Here is a 17,578-nt window from a genome sequence, read left to right as displayed (position 1 = left end):
GCTGAGCCGGTGGAGAAGGAAGAGCGGGGATGTTAAAAACATCTACAGGAAGAATATAGAGGAGCAGCAGTCACAGAATAACATTAGTGGGTTTGGAAGAGCCTGAAAACAATTGCAGGTCCCAAACCAAACTCCCCGGTTTAGGTGAGGGGATGAGCTCAACAGGTTTTTCACCAGATTTGTTTAGGCACTCACTCTTCTTTGAGGTCTGTCTCTCCTGCTGAAATCCCCCTTATCTATGATAACTGTCGGCTTTATTAGCCGGAGGCTCATACCTCTCAGCTCTCAGACGCCACCCACTCCCTCCATTTCGGAGGACTCCATTCGACAGCCCACCATCTTGTCCAAAACCTCAGGTGAGAAACGAGCTGCACAAGATCAAGGTGCAAACGCCTGCAGGTCCAGGTGGCATAGGCTCCATGCATCTGCAGGACCTTAGCAGTTACGGGCTTTTAGAACAGCACCAGATGAAGATTGTCGACAGGTTGGTCCTCAACCATCTTTTCCCCCTCCTGAAGACTTAATCTTCATCCATTCAATAGCACACTTTTTCAGATGGAGAACCCTTACTATGTCAGAAGTATCAATCCATAAAATAAATTTGGCTTTGAATCTGGATAAAGCAGGATAGGGATTGTGAAGAACTTTTCTTTTAGTTCAGTGAAAGCTTCTTCAGCTTTGGGAACCAAATGGACTGCAGATGAGTGAAATAAGCATAGCCATCGAATTGAAGTTCCAAATGAACGGTCTATAAAGGTACTGGACCTGTTATGTGGTGGTAGGTGTAGGCCATTCCTGGGCTGCTTTTATTTTAAGTGGGTCTGTCTTCATCTGTCCACCCTTAAAAACAAAAGCTGGGATGGTGACTGATTCCACGTGAAACTCGCACTTTTCAGCCTTAATAAAGAGACAGTTCTCTAAGAACCTCTAGAGAACCATTCTGACATGCTGCTTGTGTTCTTTATGGTCTTTAGAGAAGATGAGGATGATGTCCAGATATGCAAAGATGAAGATGTTAATAAAGTTCCCTAACACGTCGTTAAAGAGAGGCTTAAAATACAGCAAGAGCAATGGTGAGGCCAAAAGGCATGACCAAATATTTAAAATGCCAAATATGTATCTTAAAGTCATCACTTGCTCAGTGTTACAGAAGTCTAACTAAGTGAAAATAGTAGTCAATGGCACAGCCGTAAGGACAGTGGCCTCAGGACTGTAAGAGTTACTAAATTTATTAAATACTTTCTGAAGATCATGGAATTCAAGAGGAACATTGGTCAAACCAAGAGAAACAGAATCTGTTTTGTCGGGAGATTCTGCAGACTAGAGGCAAGAGGTTTGACTGTGATTGCTCCGGGATTCAATTCGAGAATCGGCCCAATTTATGTCAGGGTGGTTTACCTTAAGTCACGGATGACCCCACTGGAAATTCCCTGATGGGAAACATGAAGAAAGAGGCGTGTTCATGATGACACAATGGATTGAAGCAAGTGAGTCTATTAAGCAACTGCTCTATGTAGCACTCATCAAGAGCAGTCGCTTTAAAAAGAGAAAGGAGGTTATGAACCAAGGTTTTGAGTTGTTGGATAGCTTTTTTCATCTCACTTCTGCCCCTGCCATAGGCCAGTGTGTCTCCTGATCTGAATGCTGCATCCTGGGCCTTCAGTACGGTGTCAAATGGAGGTCATTAATTAGTAGCTTCATCTGGTATTTGCTCACCTTGAATTATCATTCTTACCTTAGTCTTTTTCTCCTTCACCAGGATCCTGCCCATATCTAAGCCCCAATACACACAAAGTTCTATGGATACGATATCCTGTGTGTATCTGCAAGATTTCATTTGTGTCCCACTTTGCTGCTGGTACACTTGAATTTCCCCACTGTGGGGCAATGAAGCATATTTATATTCTGTTCCATAAAACATTTTTCCAGACTTTGAAACCCTTCCGCAAAGCACTCTTCAATCTATCATCCAAATGTAGAATAGCATGGAACATCTATAAGCCTACCAAGACATAGCCATTTATATAAACTAATAGGCTGGACAATGGAGATCATTAATCAGTAGCTTCATTTTGTCAAGTACTAATTAAATTGTTGCCGGACAATTGCTGCTTTCATAGCAGCCCACTTAACATACTCTACAATGTGCTATTTAAAGGACGTTTCTCAGCACTATCAATAAAGTTCCTCTTTAACAAAATTATGCATGGCCTTTTGTTTATTTATTAAACTTAGTGACCTTCTGTGTCATACTGTTAGCCACAGCATAATCACAGATGGCATATAATGGACTGTTCTTGCAGCTAAAGCTTTGTTAAAATAATAGACGTACATTTCATATCGCATTACACTGCCCTATAAAGAGAGAATATACAAACAATTAGTACAAAAAAAAAAAACATCCCTCATCACACATGTGATAAATAGCGTACCAATTAAAAACATTTACCTACATGGTTGTATTACTGGTTTGTCACAGCCATCTTAAAAATAAGTTATTTAATATTTTGTAGTCAATAACGTCTGTGTAATAATCTGAGATCTAAATTCTGTATGTTTAAGGTATATGAGTATTTTAGTGTTTCTGATAAAATGTTTGGCTGGTATTTCAATAAGGGAATGTGCTTTGGTTGGCGAGATAATGACATGATAGGTCAAACGAGCAGCTCGCCACAAACAAGCAAAGACTGAAGACACTGAACTCTGAAAATGTGAAGAGAAGAATAAGGGAGGGAACAGAGAGAAAAATGTAGTGAAACAGTAAAGTACCAAGCAATAGCCAAATGATAACATTCAAGACCACTTTTTAGTAAGAATGACTGAGGTTGTTTTCAGAAACGGTTGTGTCAATTCAACAGGTTACAGTTTAAATTACATCCACATATTGACTTTAAAAATGTTGTTCTAAACAATTTTGTTAAGTTGGAGATCCCTAAACTCCCTAAAATCAGTTGTGTGGGTTAATTCATCCAACAATCAAACATTTTCATTTATCGTCTAGCTTGGACCACAAAATCAGGACCCAAAAAAAATGGATGATTTGTGAAATTGGTAAGTTTAGAATAAAATTCACACTTTCCTTAAATTAAATACAAACAAAGTTAACCTTTTGAATCCAAAGTAATCCTTTTGAAGCTCGAGGCCAAATGAGGCCATGTGGGATCTTAGCCTCACCACCGCTTTGCTTATGTGCACTGTGTGGAAAAGATATGATTCCTATAAGCTAATTCAAAGTACCACCTTGTAATGTCCCTTTTGCATATCTCTCTGAGCACATTTCCTGTGAGACTATCAGAGCACTAGCTTTGACACTTCAGTGACATTCCTGTTGTCAGCCCTCTTCAGGGCTGTTTTAATGCTCTGCCACAACTCGGGTCAGCGCCCAGGGCTATTTGCTTTGATTAACTAAAAATGTGACCAGGGCAAGCAATTTATTTGCTAATTCAAGAAGACTGGACTTCAATTATTTCCTAATTATTCTATTAACTACAATAAAAACAATGTTTTTAATGGAGGAACATCATGTGTTGGCTTCATTTTGAAACTGTTTAAACTGGAATTTGTGTGGGCTATTTGAGAGAGACTATTGACAAACAACAGACTGCCAGACAAAAATCAATGGGATGTTGGCAGGGGACATATTCGTACTGCACAATAACTTGAACCCTAATTCTAAGAAAACTGCATAGAATGTATTTGAGCACACAATTGGCTCCATGCTGACCATAGAAAACGTGCACTTTTGCACAATGTTTTTTTTTTTTTTTTTTTTGGTTTCACATTTAAAGCTTACTTCCTTTAAAGCCGATATTTCCTAGAAGTGCTGCAGTAATACAGTCAGTCCAAACGCTATTGATTTTAAAGGGGTCATGAGGAGTGGATTTCTAGTGTTACATTTTATTTTGTAAAATTCATGTAGCATTGTACTTGTTTAACACTTTCCCCATCTACTTTAAATTCCCACTACTTTTCATCAAAACTGAATATTCTAGTCCTCAACCGAGAGTAAAAAAACGTTTTTTCATAGAGTAAGTTTAAAAAGTTCTTTGCAGACTCAAGGATGTGTCAATCAGCATTCCACTTTTGTGCAACTTCAAATTACACATCTAATCAACTTTAATGGAAATGGCTGCATTTTCTGTCTCCACTGTAAATGTGGTATGTGCTTCTGTGAAAGTCCACCCTGACTGAACTGAGCGAAACGCAAGCATAGCATTTAGAAAAGGTATTTGGATAGTATGTACTTACCACAGGGCCAAGAACTCATTTGAAGAAGTGATATAAGCTGATTTCAATTTGAAAGTATGTTGTTTGAAAGTCTTTGAAAGTTTTTTCTGTATTAAAACCAGACTTTACTTCAGGAACTAAGTTTCTCTCAGTGTGTTTGTCTGCTATTAAAGAAAATTCCTATTTGATATTCCCTGCCCTTTTTCAACCCCTCAAATGGCATATACAAGTGCAGTATTAAATGGGTTGTGGGCCTTTTATCATTCTCTATTTCGTTCATGAAACTCAATTTTGATTTAGGGTTAAAAAAGTGCAAGTCTATTTTCTTCTACATAAATTTGAAACTGTCACTATTTTTTGAAACTACAGGGTCAGAAACACATGACATCAGATGAGTCTGGGATATTTTTAACAATTCAAGGTTGCAGCCAAAGCCAGGGTTTTTGAATGAATGAATGGTTTATTTCAGATACATAAGTAAACCAAGTATCTGAAAAAGGAATAGGCTGAAGCAAATGGCTTATTAACACCTATGCCATAAAAAAAGGATTGACCAACAATATTATTATTATTTCCCATTCAAACACTGCGTAAATGCTTAGAAGAAATCAATGCATGGATGTGCGAAAAATATTCTTCAATTGAATAAAAACAAAACAGAAGTAATAATTTTTGGACCAATACAGGAGAGATCAAAAGTTAGCACACAGCTTCAGTCGCTTCATCTAGCAACCACTGATCAGGCCTAGAATCTGGGTGTGGGAATGGACTCAGACCTGAACCTCCGAAAACATCTAAGCACAATTACAAAGTTGGCCTTCTATCACCTAAAGAACATTTACAGGATTAAAGGACTAATATCTCTGCGGGGTCTGAAAACCTATTTCATGTGTTTATTTTTAGTACAATTGATTACTGCAATGGTGTTTTCACAGGTCTGCCTAAAAAGTGGGTCAGACAGCTGCAGCTGATCCAGAACGCTGCTGCCTGCATCCTCACTAAGACCAAGAAAGTAGAGCTCATCACCCCAGTTCTAAAGTCCTTACACTGGCTCCTTGCATCTCAGAGAATAGACTTTAAAATACTTCTGTTAGTCTATAAATCCCTGAATGGCTTAGCACCTAAATACATCACAGACTTGTTATCAGTGTATCAACTTTCCAGACCACTAAGGTCCTCTGGCTCCAGCCTTCTCTGCATACCTAGAAGACGAACCAAACACGGAGAAGCAGCATTTAGTTCCTATGCCCCACTTATCTGGAACAAACTTCCAGAAAATTGTAAAAGTGCAGAAAGTCTGAGTTCATTTAAATCAAGATTAAAAACACATTTCTTTAGGATTGCCTTTGACTGTTCTAGTTAAACCGTTTTACTGAAACATCATTAGTTCAAGTTTGTAGTCCAACTGTTTTTAATGTTTGCTTTTAGTTTCCATTTTCCCATGTTTTATTTTGTTTCAGTCTTTCTACATTTTATTCCAACTTGCTTTTATTCTGTATTATTTTCCTATATTTAATCATGTAAAGCACTTTGTATTGTCTTTGTACTGAAATGTGCTATACAAATAAATGTGCCTTGCCTACTAAAAGAGAAAATAGATCAATATCACAATTATTTAATGAACATGTAATGCTTAATTATATTACATTCAAATGTTATAAATGCCGCTGTAGAACCCGATATTCAGCTGGACACAGAGCTTCGCTATTATAAAGTTTATTGCAGAATTTGAATAGTGGCAGATGAGGTAGGCAGGCAGTAATGGGCAAAAGACCAGAGGATGCAGGTGGGGTGAATGGCAGAACCAAACTGAACAAATAGGAAGACATTTATGTAGTACTCAAAAAGGCACGCTCAAAATTTGTGAATATACAATATTCGAAAATTTGAAAGTAAAGGATTTTACAAATAAATTCATCAGTTGGTTCTCGATATCCAGCATTATTTATTATTTTCCTGCCTCTTTTCTGAAGTTATACTGTTGGATCAATATTACTTTTAGATGTAATTCCCCATATTTCAGCACTGTATGACAGGTATGGTAATACAAATGCACAAAATATGGAAACATTTCCTATTTAACAACCCTTTCACCTTATAAAACACAGCAATTGATTTAGATAACTTTTGTTTGATATATTCAATGTGAGGTTTCTAACAAAGTTTGTAATCTATGATAACTCCTAAAAATGTTGTCTCATTAACTCTTTTAATTTCAACACCATTTAAACTTAGTCTTATATCACAGTTAACCCCATTACCACCAAACCATGAATTTAGTTATTTTTTTCATTGAATGATAACTTATTTAAATCAAACCAATTTTTGAACAAAATACATTTTTGTTCTGCAATTTTTATCAAGTGGAGCAATTACCCAGAGCAAAATAAATTAGTATCATCTGCAAACATAGTAAATGTTAATGTATTAGACACTGTACAATTATAATTTAGGTAACGTCTAAATATTTTAGGCCCTAGTACTGAACCTTGTGGAAGCCCACAGGTTACATTTCTCAATTGCGATTCAGTATTATCTATTTTCACATATTGAAACCTATTGTATAAGTAACTTTTTAACCAATGTTGAGCAACACCTCTTATACCATATTGTTCAAATTTCTGTAAAGCAAAAGATATTGTAGTAATTCAATGCATTCAAGCATAAGAACACTCAATAGAAATGACATCCAAGCACTTCATCTCTTCTCAACCATATTCATCAGTTCATGTAAATCTATCCAATTCTGTTAAATCTCTGATGGCTACGACTTTGGCCACCCCCGGGGTACAACTCAGTCTTATCATTACTTTACAATTTCTTGTCCAGGTGTCCTGAATTTTTTTATCCTTTTTAAAGATTCTTGCTTATCGTGCGATTTCTGCATTTCCCTTTGCAAGGTGTTCATTCACAATATACTCCTGTACCCTTCAGGTTTTTTTTTTTGCTTGCTTTAACACCTCAATTTTATGTCTCCTGCTCACAAGACGAATAATGATATTCGGCTTATTGTTAAGCGTCTGGAGTAAGAGGTGACAGGCGGTTATGTTTTTACTGTGCAAAGCAATTTTTTTACTGGTGAAAAACTGGGTTATCTGCTGCTGAAGTGAATTCAGCTCACCTCTTGGTGCATCTTCTCCTTGCTTGTCACCAGCAGTGATCCGTGCATTGGAGCGGTGGCTTGTCTCAAGGCCAGAATTTACCAAGTCATTCAGTCTTGTATATCGCTCCAAGTCTTCCATTTTTCTTTCCAACTCTTCAATCTTATATTTTTCTTTATCACTGCATTCAGTTGTTTCACTTCATCAATTAAATCCAGTAGGTACATCTGTTGTTTTACGACTTTACTTAATTCCTCTGACATGAAGTTCAAGGACTTTTTCTTCTCATCCATGTCTTCTGCCAGCTTCTTGGTTGTCATTTCTTCATTTAGTTATTAAAACAATGAAAAGGCAGAAGAAGAAAAAAACTAGAGCTGGTCCAACGAAATCCAGGTAATTCAGTATTGCTGGTGATTGAGAATGTAAAACAAAGACTTCAAAACATCAAAAATATAAAAAAATAGCCCCATATACTAAAGGTTCAATTACTCATGAAGTTAAGAAACTTAACAAAAAAGCTTGATGGGTTGAGGTTTTCAAGGTTTGCTTTAAGGTTTGCTTCTCTTTTGAATTTCCAGGACATGATGACATAAAAAAACCTAACCCTGTGACAAATAAAAATACTAAATAGTTAAATTATAATTTAAGCAAAGGTAACACTTAATAACAATTCGTTATTTAGTTAATTGAAATACATAAAATACATTCTGGTTTATGGAGACATCACATTTCTTACACAAACCAAGGCTTTATAAATATTCATAACCTTTATGAATTTTGAGGATGTCAAGAGAAAACCTCAGATCTGAATTTTTAATTAAATAATATTTGAAGGTACATATGCCTTTGACCAACCAGCATGAGTTACCATTTAGAAGTCAGAGCTGTTGCTTTTTTTATCATTTTCTAAAAAAAATGCATTAATAGATACACCTTTTCTGTCACAAAGCTTGCATTCGCAGCATTTCTTTGGTTTTCCAGTGTTATTGTAACTCTGACCTTCTAGACTCAGGAATGTTAAAGTCGCAGTGAGACCTGTTAAGTTTCTTTATAATGTGATGTGAGCTGAATAAATGAGAAGAATAGTGTTTACTTTGCAGACATCATCACCTCTAATGTTCAGACGCTTTTCTTTTTCACAGAGAAGGAGTTTTTGCTGATATGCTGTTCACGAACTGCTGAATTTCCACCAGCTCTAGAGCATAACAGTGATCTTGTTGTGAGTGCCTCCTCAATAATTACATCAAAGCCTCTGCGAGTCACTTTGACGATTGTGGACTCACTGATAACAACTCTGCCTTAATCAGTATTGTATTCCAGTCTAAACTAAATGGTTGTTTTTAGTTTATCAAAGCCTTATTTACGATTAATGAAATAGAGGTAATTTTTGTGGGATGGAAGGACCTACATTGCCACGCTGTCTTAATGTTTGTTGAGTGTGTAGCTCTGTGTGTGTGTGTGTCATGTACTCTTTATTGGTGATAGACCAACACAAAGCATTAATCGTGTCCTTTTTATGCTTATATGGATATTTAAAGGTGAAAATAAGTGTCTGCTATCATTATTTATTTCTTCCTATAGCGTTAAACGATTGTCACAGAAAGAGATGACACCTGTTGAATAAAAATTTTGAAATTTTGTATTGTGCAGAACATTTATGAGATTTTCTGTTTTATAGAAATAGTTATGTATGGATATGTCTGCATGAACATACATAATGTGTCAAATATATGTCTGTATTTGCATTAATACACTCAGTGAGTCAGCATAATTTAGTGTAAATAAAAAACAAAAAAGGAAGTGACATTTACAGGGATGTACATTTACGGGCTGCTTTATTAGGTACACTTTGCTGGGATGGGGTTGTACCCATTTTTCAGACCACTATCTAGCAATGTACGAAAATTCACTGTGAATCAGCTGTTTCTTAAATATTCAGACCAGCCATTTTGAAATGTGAATGCAGTGAATTTTCATACATTCAAAGTCACTTAAATTCAAATGTTCAGCTTAACTTCACCCAGCTTCATTCATAATGCTTAAATGCATTGAGTTACTACAATATCTTTGGCTGATTCACTGATTGTGTTAAGTAATAGAAGAGGAAATAACGTTAAACATATCCTGGCCTGTCTTATTGTCTAAAGTAAGAATATTTTTTTGTTTATTTGGAGCAGTAATTCTTGTTTTTTAAGTAGGAAACTGTCCCTGTAAGTGCACATTTGTCATTGTTATATTTAAGAAAAGATTAAATGTTGATATGATGCCCACTGGGTGAATAGGGCATTGTTCTTTCCATTTTCACTTTAAAACATGAGCACTTTAAGCTGAAAAAATAATCAGCCGTACGACTGGTGCTGAATATTTTAACTTAAATCCTTGTTTTGTTAATGGTAGTGTTGTGAGGCATTAGTCACACTCTCTGGTTATGGTCTATCAGTACAAACATGGCTGTGCATGCCATGTTCACAGCAGTTCTCGCATGAGTGTCGGAGAATGATCAGATAATTAGATGCAGGTTTTGTCAACAGATTCCTATTTACACATGCATCAGAGAGCAGTGGACTATTTTTTTGCATGAGACATGTTCTCGCAAGTTCTCTGAAGCAGCATATGTAGAGTGGTTTCGCAGGGTATGTGTTAATATGCATACGTGAGATACATTTATAAATCATGAACAGGTCGACGGGTAATGAGTGGGAAAAACAATTCTGAGAAAAAAATGTAGTTATGTTTTCACTGGAAATAATCTGCTAAAATCCCTGGTGCAAATGTAAAAACAGATTTTTTTTAAAAGCTTTAATTATTCATTGATGACCTATTACAGTTAAGGCAAAAATGACCAATTCCCCTGGCAGTTTTAGCTTTAAATGAATCTTTCAATTTTAAAAACATGTTCTAACTTGAAATAATGTTTTATAATGGTTTTGAGCAACTCACCTGAGTTACCGACTTGAATCAGATGGAGAAACTGTGGAGGGAGTAAAAGGTTAAAGTGATGGGAAGGCCATCCAACCTCAAACACCTGTGGCTCATCACCAAAGACAAATGATCTTCAAAATACTGGTGAAAACATGCAAAAAGTTGGTCAATAATTATAATAAGGGTCTGTAGGCTGTAATGCCAACATTACCTTTTACTGATAATGTTAGATTAATTTGTTTTATTTAAAGGTAAATAAAAACACAATTAACTCCTTTAGCATTGTTTTGAGAACTACCTGCCTCATTTCATATTAGGTGGTTGATAAGATAAGATAAGATAAGATAAGATAAGATAAGATAAGATAAGATAAGATAAGATAAGACTTTACTGATCTCACAGTGGAGAAATTCACTTGTCACTTGAGTGAAAAATAATTTTACATTAAGGTACATTGGCCAGGGAAATTAATAATTTTATGTCATGATCCTTGAGAGTTTAGATTTTAGTTAGTTTTGGTCTTGCTACATTTAGTTAATTCTCTCTGATTCAATATTGTCATTAGAGCTCATATTTGTTCGTTTTAATGTGTTTAGTTTCTTAGTTATTTCTTTATGTCTGTTCTCTGTGTATTTGAAACTATTCTCTCAGATCAGGATTACCCCCCCCCCCCCCCCCTTGATTTGTAGATCGTTTTGTGCTTAGGTCTGCTCCCTTTCTATTATCTGTGTTTATCAATCCCAGTTCCTCAGTCTTACTTGTTTTTCTCTCCGTTACAACTGTTCCACATTGCCTTGATTTAAGATCCACTGAATCCTATGCCATTCTCCACTCTTCCCTCAGTAAATAACCTCATTGATTTTATTATTCAGTAGTGGTTCCTTCGGTTCTGCTGCCCACGCCCAGTGTCCTTCTGAAAGTCAAGTCATGGATGTTTATTTCAATAGTAACTGACACATTTTCTGACAAACCAGTCATACACTGTGTTCCTCAAATAAACTGGGACTGCCATATATCCCCGCACAACACATTCTTTCACAGATTGCTACCATTTGTGGTTTTGTGGTGGTGAGAAAAACTAACAAATTTCCATTTGAGCGGAAATAAGTTGAAGGAATATTTATTCAAAAGACACAAAATACCTAAACTTCAGTTCATTAGGATTTCCGTGGTTTTACTGACTTTTTCAACACTTTTTCTGTATGTAAAAGTGTCTCTCAGCACTGAACTTAAGTGGTGTTTCCTAAATGATAAAGTGCTTTGGATAAAAGGATCTGTCAAATGACAAAATGCAAATGCAGACCTTCTGTCTCATTAAAATACAGCTTCTCTCTCATCAACTACAGGTAGGAGTTTCTTTCCCTGCAGCATTTGATGCATGATTCATATGCTACAGGCCCTACAATTTGCAGAACTTATAAGAATATTAGTTAATGCTGCTGTGTTGCAAATAGCAGGTTGATTTTCCAGATTGTGTATATATGATCCTTTGTATATAAAATAAATAACAACAATCTGAACAGTTGAACAAAATATAATATAGTACAATAATAGATAGTTTGAGTTCATAGCTTAGCATTTGTCTTCCCTGATCACCCACTGAGTTGGGTAGGAAGTTAAGAAAGGACTAAATATTTATTTGTGACATCGATTCTTTCAAAATAGTTTTACAGACACCAAAGGTTTATTTTGTCTTTTCCTCTTCTGCATCTTCATCCTTCACTTCAGTTTCATCAGTTGCTTCTTCTTCACCCTCTCCACCTTTTCCTTCATCCATCTGAGTCACTTCATCCTTCTCTTCCTCAGTTTTTTCTTCTTTATCTCCCTCCACCTTTTCATCTGGTGTTTCCTCTTTAGCATCTTTTTTCTCTTGCTCATCCTCCTCGCCTTCTTCTTCTACCTCTTCACCACTCAGGCGTTCTAGATCTGCAATGCGTTGTCGAAGGGCTTTGCCAGCACTCTTATAATTTCCCAAAACCTTTTTAAGCTTTATCTGCATCAGCTCCATTGTGCTGTAAAGTTTGCTGACCTTCTCCTCTAGCTCCTTAACCTCAGGCTTAATGTTGGCTGGGTCCAAATCGATGAGACCGTCTTTCATAAGAATCTGCCGGCCTTTCTCCTCTAGCATGGCTTTGGCATCAGGATACTCGGTCAGTGACTCCATCAGGTCGTCTTTGGAAAGGCAGAAGAGGTCAGAGTAGCCAACGCTTCTAATGTTGGCTGTCCGCCTGTTGCCCGCTTTACTGCCTTTAATATTAAGGATACTGATTTCCCCAAAATAGCTACCACTTCCCAACACTACAAACTGTGTGACACCGTCATCGGCAACAACTGCTAGTTTGCCATCTTTTATAATATACATCTCACGACCAATGTCTCCCTTTTTGCAAATGTAGTCTCCGGGGCTGAAAACCTGCGGACGAAGTTTGAGCACAAGCTGGATCAGCAGGCCTGCCTCGCAGTCTGCGAAAATCCGAACTTTCTTCAGGGTGTCCATGTGTACTTGGATGCCTATTTCTGCTCTCAGCTTGTCGGGGAGATACCTCAGGACCTCTCTCTCATCCTGAGCCTTGCCGTTATTCCACAAGTAGTCAAACCACTTGATAACTCGTAGCTCAAGTTCTTTACTGACTTTTCGAACCTATGAGCGAAAAAAAAAAAACAAGTACATAAATAATCTACAATCAGAATATTGTGTAAATGTGGCTTTCATTCGGTCTTAAAAACCGTATTCACCTGCATGTACTGCTTAATGTTGTCAATGCGGGACTGAAACTGGGCTTGGGCAGCATTCATATTGGAAATCATAGTAGCAATGTTTCCCACAATAGTGGCAAAGATCAAGACTCCAACTAAGAAGTCCATCACATGGAAGAGAAACTCTGAGTCAAGAGCTGGTGGTGGAGTTTCACCGATGGTAGTCAGCGTCAGTGTCGACCAATAGAGACTGAAAGCATATTTTCTCATAGGCTCCCCAAACGCAGGCTCCTCTGGATCATCAAGAGCTGGGTAGACCCAGTCATCAGCACCAAAACCAATCGACTTGGAGAATGAAAAGTAGAGGCAGGCGTTCCAGTGGATGATAATGAGGATGTACATAATTAGGTTCCCTATGCGGAAGATGTTTGGATAGTTGGTTTTAGTTTCAGTCCTCGTGAAGAACTCCATCATTCTGCCAATTCTCAGCAGCTTGTTAATGCGGATCTCTGGGTAGTCGAGGCCAAGGACAAAATAAAAGACATCTGTAGGCAGCATCGAGACAAAATCGAGACGAAACTGGAAGCTTTTGACATAGTTTTCTCGAAGCAACTTCTCGTCTTTCACCAGCAGGCCTTGTTCAAGGTACCCTGCAAGGAAGGAAATGCAATATATAAAGACAACAACTAGATTACAGTATTCCTTCATATGCCTTTATTCTGTCTGTAACAATTACAATTTTGTTCGCTTCCCTGGCAACATAAGCTTGTTTCTAGAAGTCAAGAGGTCAGACTCGTGATGCATTCTGGAAAGGTTGACTAGTTGTGAAAGAGAAGAGCCAAGATAGAAGCTTCTTACATAAAATACTTCAAGTCGGGAATTGGGTGGCTTCTCCCCATCTGTGTGTGTTTTTTTAAAAGACCAAGACAACGAAGGAGTTGATGTTAACCTACAGCTATTGTACCCCTGAGCCACCAAGCAAGGCACTCAGAGCCTAATAATGATCGTCTAACAATAGTGGTCGTCCTGGGATCCAATCCACTACTATTATGATTCTGTGATGGTGGATCCACTTGTGCAAACTAACAAGGACAAATTCAGCTGCCTTGGTGTTTTATGAATCATGCAAGGCAGTCTAGACAGGTGCTTGTCCATGAAACTTTATGGCAACTGTTTTGTTAAAGAGGCTAGAAAGAAACAAGCTCTGCACATTCACAACTAAAGACAGTTTAGAGTTGCCTGATTACATAACATGCTAATTGTTTTATCAGTGGGAAAAGTTGAAGTCCCAGCAGACTACTTCAAAGCCCCAACCGTGTCCAGGTTTAGTTTCTTGCATCAATACATCAACTTAGCCTCTCATGTCTGCTGAGGGGGAATAGGGGACTCAAAGAAGGCTCGCCAAGACAAAGTTCATTTTCACCTGTTCTGGTTCTGAAAAACATATCCGCCAGGTAAATAAGATCGGAGCTGTAGTCCAAGACAACCCAGTAGAGTATGTAGTCATGTTGCAGCTCCTCAAAGCATGCCCTGTTGGGAAATAAGTGTTTTTTGTATCACCTTCACTATGAAGAGAGCACATATTGTGACATTCTTCAGTGTTAAACCTAAGAACATGAGACACAGCCTTGTGATAACTAGGTCAATTATGCAATTACGCAATGCCACTAGACCAACATTTGACAAGCAAGGGAAATGCACATTTAATTAGCTAATTAGCTAATTCACCTGGCAATAATCATGGTCCAGTTATACATGACTGGTACTGTGATGATGAAAAGCCAGTTGTAATACAAATTCCCTGCAGGATTAATGACGAATATTTCCTTGGGCCTGTGAACAAATAAAATGAAAGAACAAATCATCTGTTTGAATGGATATAGCATTTTTTTGTTTTGGAAATTCATCCAAATTGTGAACCTACTTGTCTTTGTCCTTTTCTTTTGCTTTTTCCTTTTCTTTCTCTTTCTCTTTTTCCTTTTCTTTCTCTTTTTCTTTCTCCTTCTCTTTTTCTTGCTCCTTCTCTTTTTCTTGTTCCTTTTCTTTTGCTTCTTTTGCTTCCTTCTCCTTTTTCTTTTTTCTGTAAGATTTACAAACGAACAAAGAGAATTGAAGGACTCTTAAACATTTGTAGCATTTATCAAGAAGTTCCAATGTAAAACAATTACTCTTTCTTCTCCTTGTTCTCTTTCTTCTCCTTTTTCTCCTTTTTCTTTTTTTTCTTTTTTTCTCCTTTTTCTTCTCTGCATGAAAAATAGGACATTTAACAAGCTAAACGAGCCCACATGGTTCATCAAAGACAAGTGAGGGTCTCGCATATCTTTCAGGGCTGTACTTACTCTTCATTGTTGTTGCTGTTATTCATGTTGGCCAGACGATTTGACTGAGGCGAGACTCTGAAACAAGCAGAGCATGTAAAGTTAATTAAAGTGCCCAGATCTCTTCTTTTGTTTCATTTTTTGTACTATAAATTGTGTGTTTGACTGAATACAGGCTAGCCTTTGAATTGCGGTGTGATAAAGTATTTGAAGTTGGACTTACAGGTCGTCCTCGCTTTGCTCTTCACTGTCTGAGGTAAGTTTGTGTGCTGTGTGAGGCGGCATTGTATTAGATGTAGTCATAGTCATGGTCATGGCAAACGTGAAATCTGGCCTGCAATGTCCAAACAAAAGAAAGACCTTCATTAATGACAGCTTAATATAACAACACTGACTAATTTAAAGGTTTTAGTAACAAAAGCTTGAAAAAGTCCCGTAAATGCACACAGTTATTGTAGATGGTATAAAACTGAAGCAGGGTGCAAATGTTATGTTACCCCGTAAATGTGGGTTATGTAATCAAAATGAAAGGATCCAAAATGGAGGATTATCACATGCATTGAGTATAATAGTCAATGGCTTTCTTTGAATCCAGTGACATATGAAAGTACTAATTAATTTTACTACCAGCAAAATCTTAAGGAAGGCACCACAAAAAGGTAAGTGTGAAAAAGGGCAGATCTCTGCAGATGGATTACAATCCCTGTGTCCCTATTGAGTAAACAATGCACTAGTCTTGGTGCTTGCTTAATGCTTCTCACAGCGCATGAACTTAACATTATTCATAATTTATAAAAAAAATAATAATAATAATAAAAAAAAAATTTATTATAAAAAAAATACAAGGGCTTGTAAAAGCATTCCAACCTTTAACCTTGATGTGCTTCACGGCATAAAGAAATGTGGGTTTTTGTTATGTGAAAAGCTTGCAATATTTCACTCTATGTGTAATAAGTCTATATAACATATAAATCTATATCACATATGACGTGCCCTGTCTGTATTGAAAGAATTATTTAAAAAATTATTATTTTTTGAAAAAGTTTTTTCGGCTTGTTAAATCCTGATAAAATACTTTACGTTTTGTAGTCGTAACATAAAAGTTTAAAAATCCTCAGGGGGCATGAATGCTTTGCAAAGCAGTGCACTTAAAAGGAACAGTGGGTGAAATATCATCTAACAATGAAAACACGGAGCAGGGGTCTGAATAAACATTACAGGGTTGCACTACTTTGATAATTTTTTACATGGCCCTGTCATCACCCTTTCATGTGATATGACAATCTGTTTACCAGAAGAACGCATACTGATTTTCTAGATGCATCAGCTGGCCGTTTTTCATGTTTTTCAGAAAGTAGTTAAAGTCACAGACAAATATTGGTCACATACCTGTCCATATCCTGTTTTTCTGTTGCATTTTTAAAGACAAAATTATTAAACATTGCAAAATGGGTTGCCTTTGCAAACTTCAAATGAAAAGATTACATCTATTCTCACAAATAATACCCAAAACAGAAAAGGGTATTTGCATGTATTATTTTTGCATTATTTTGACAGCATCTTAATACTGTCTACCAGTGTTTATGGATATATATATATATTGGTTGTGATCCTGTGTGTAGCCATCTTTAATAATTCAGGAAAACCTTGTCTGACTCCTGTAGTTTTTTTTTTTAGTTGGCCACAATAATTCATGTCAAAAGAAGCAGAAAAGACAAATGATTATTATTGTATTACTGCAGTTCAGAATCACAACTGGTACTAAAACTATTTATATTAATAAAATTCACAATAACTTAGCATGCAGTAAATATGGGATCCAATGTAACAGAGCTTACCTTTCCAAGTCCTTAATTTATTTAATCCATTATTCGTAGTCCTTTTGTAGCTTCCTTTTAACTTTAAAGCTAGCCAGTGAAATAAAAATAAATCATGTAAATGTTGCTGTTATTAGTATCAAAACATAACTAAAAATGTACGCCTCTGAGCAATGAGTCTAAAAGGCTGTCATTGAGTCTGAATGACCCTCACAGGGATTTGGGGATTAGAGTTGGCTGAGAAAGGACTAAGGCAGAGTTTTAGTCTTGCTTTGATTTGTTAATCAAGTTTAGCGGAGATGTATATCGCATATTGATGATAGACAACACCAAAAATATGTCAGCAGTCAGGTTTTCACTTTTATGATCTGCAGAACTCCTCAATTTTCCTGACCAATTGAAGAACGGTAAAGGATTTAGCCTTCTAGTGAGCTCATACACACACACACACACACACACACACACACACACACACACACACACACACACACACACA

The 17,578-nt window shown here is 36.8% G+C and overlaps 1 protein-coding gene across 1 annotated transcript; it reads right to left on the bottom strand.

The window, feature by feature from the left end:
* Nucleotides 1-11,172: 11,172 nt before the first annotated feature.
* cnga1a (cyclic nucleotide gated channel subunit alpha 1a) lies at nucleotides 11,173-17,448 on the bottom strand. Its single transcript, XM_021324162.2, has 9 exons — nucleotides 17,104-17,448; nucleotides 15,489-15,599; nucleotides 15,287-15,343; nucleotides 15,116-15,190; nucleotides 14,872-15,027; nucleotides 14,676-14,780; nucleotides 14,371-14,477; nucleotides 12,987-13,597; nucleotides 11,173-12,891 (listed from the first exon to the last, which is right to left on the bottom strand). The coding sequence occupies exons 2-9, from the start codon at nucleotides 15,578-15,580 to the stop codon at nucleotides 11,935-11,937; spliced, it is 2,160 nt and encodes a 719-aa protein (XP_021179837.2). The 5' UTR covers nucleotides 15,581-15,599; nucleotides 17,104-17,448; the 3' UTR covers nucleotides 11,173-11,934.
* Nucleotides 17,449-17,578: the final 130 nt, after the last annotated feature.

The sequence above is a fragment of the Fundulus heteroclitus genome, chromosome 5 (genome assembly GCF_011125445.2).
Source record: "Fundulus heteroclitus isolate FHET01 chromosome 5, MU-UCD_Fhet_4.1, whole genome shotgun sequence".
Lineage (NCBI taxonomy): Eukaryota > Metazoa > Chordata > Actinopteri > Cyprinodontiformes > Fundulidae > Fundulus > Fundulus heteroclitus.
This window is presented reverse-complemented; position numbering and strand designations above follow the sequence as displayed.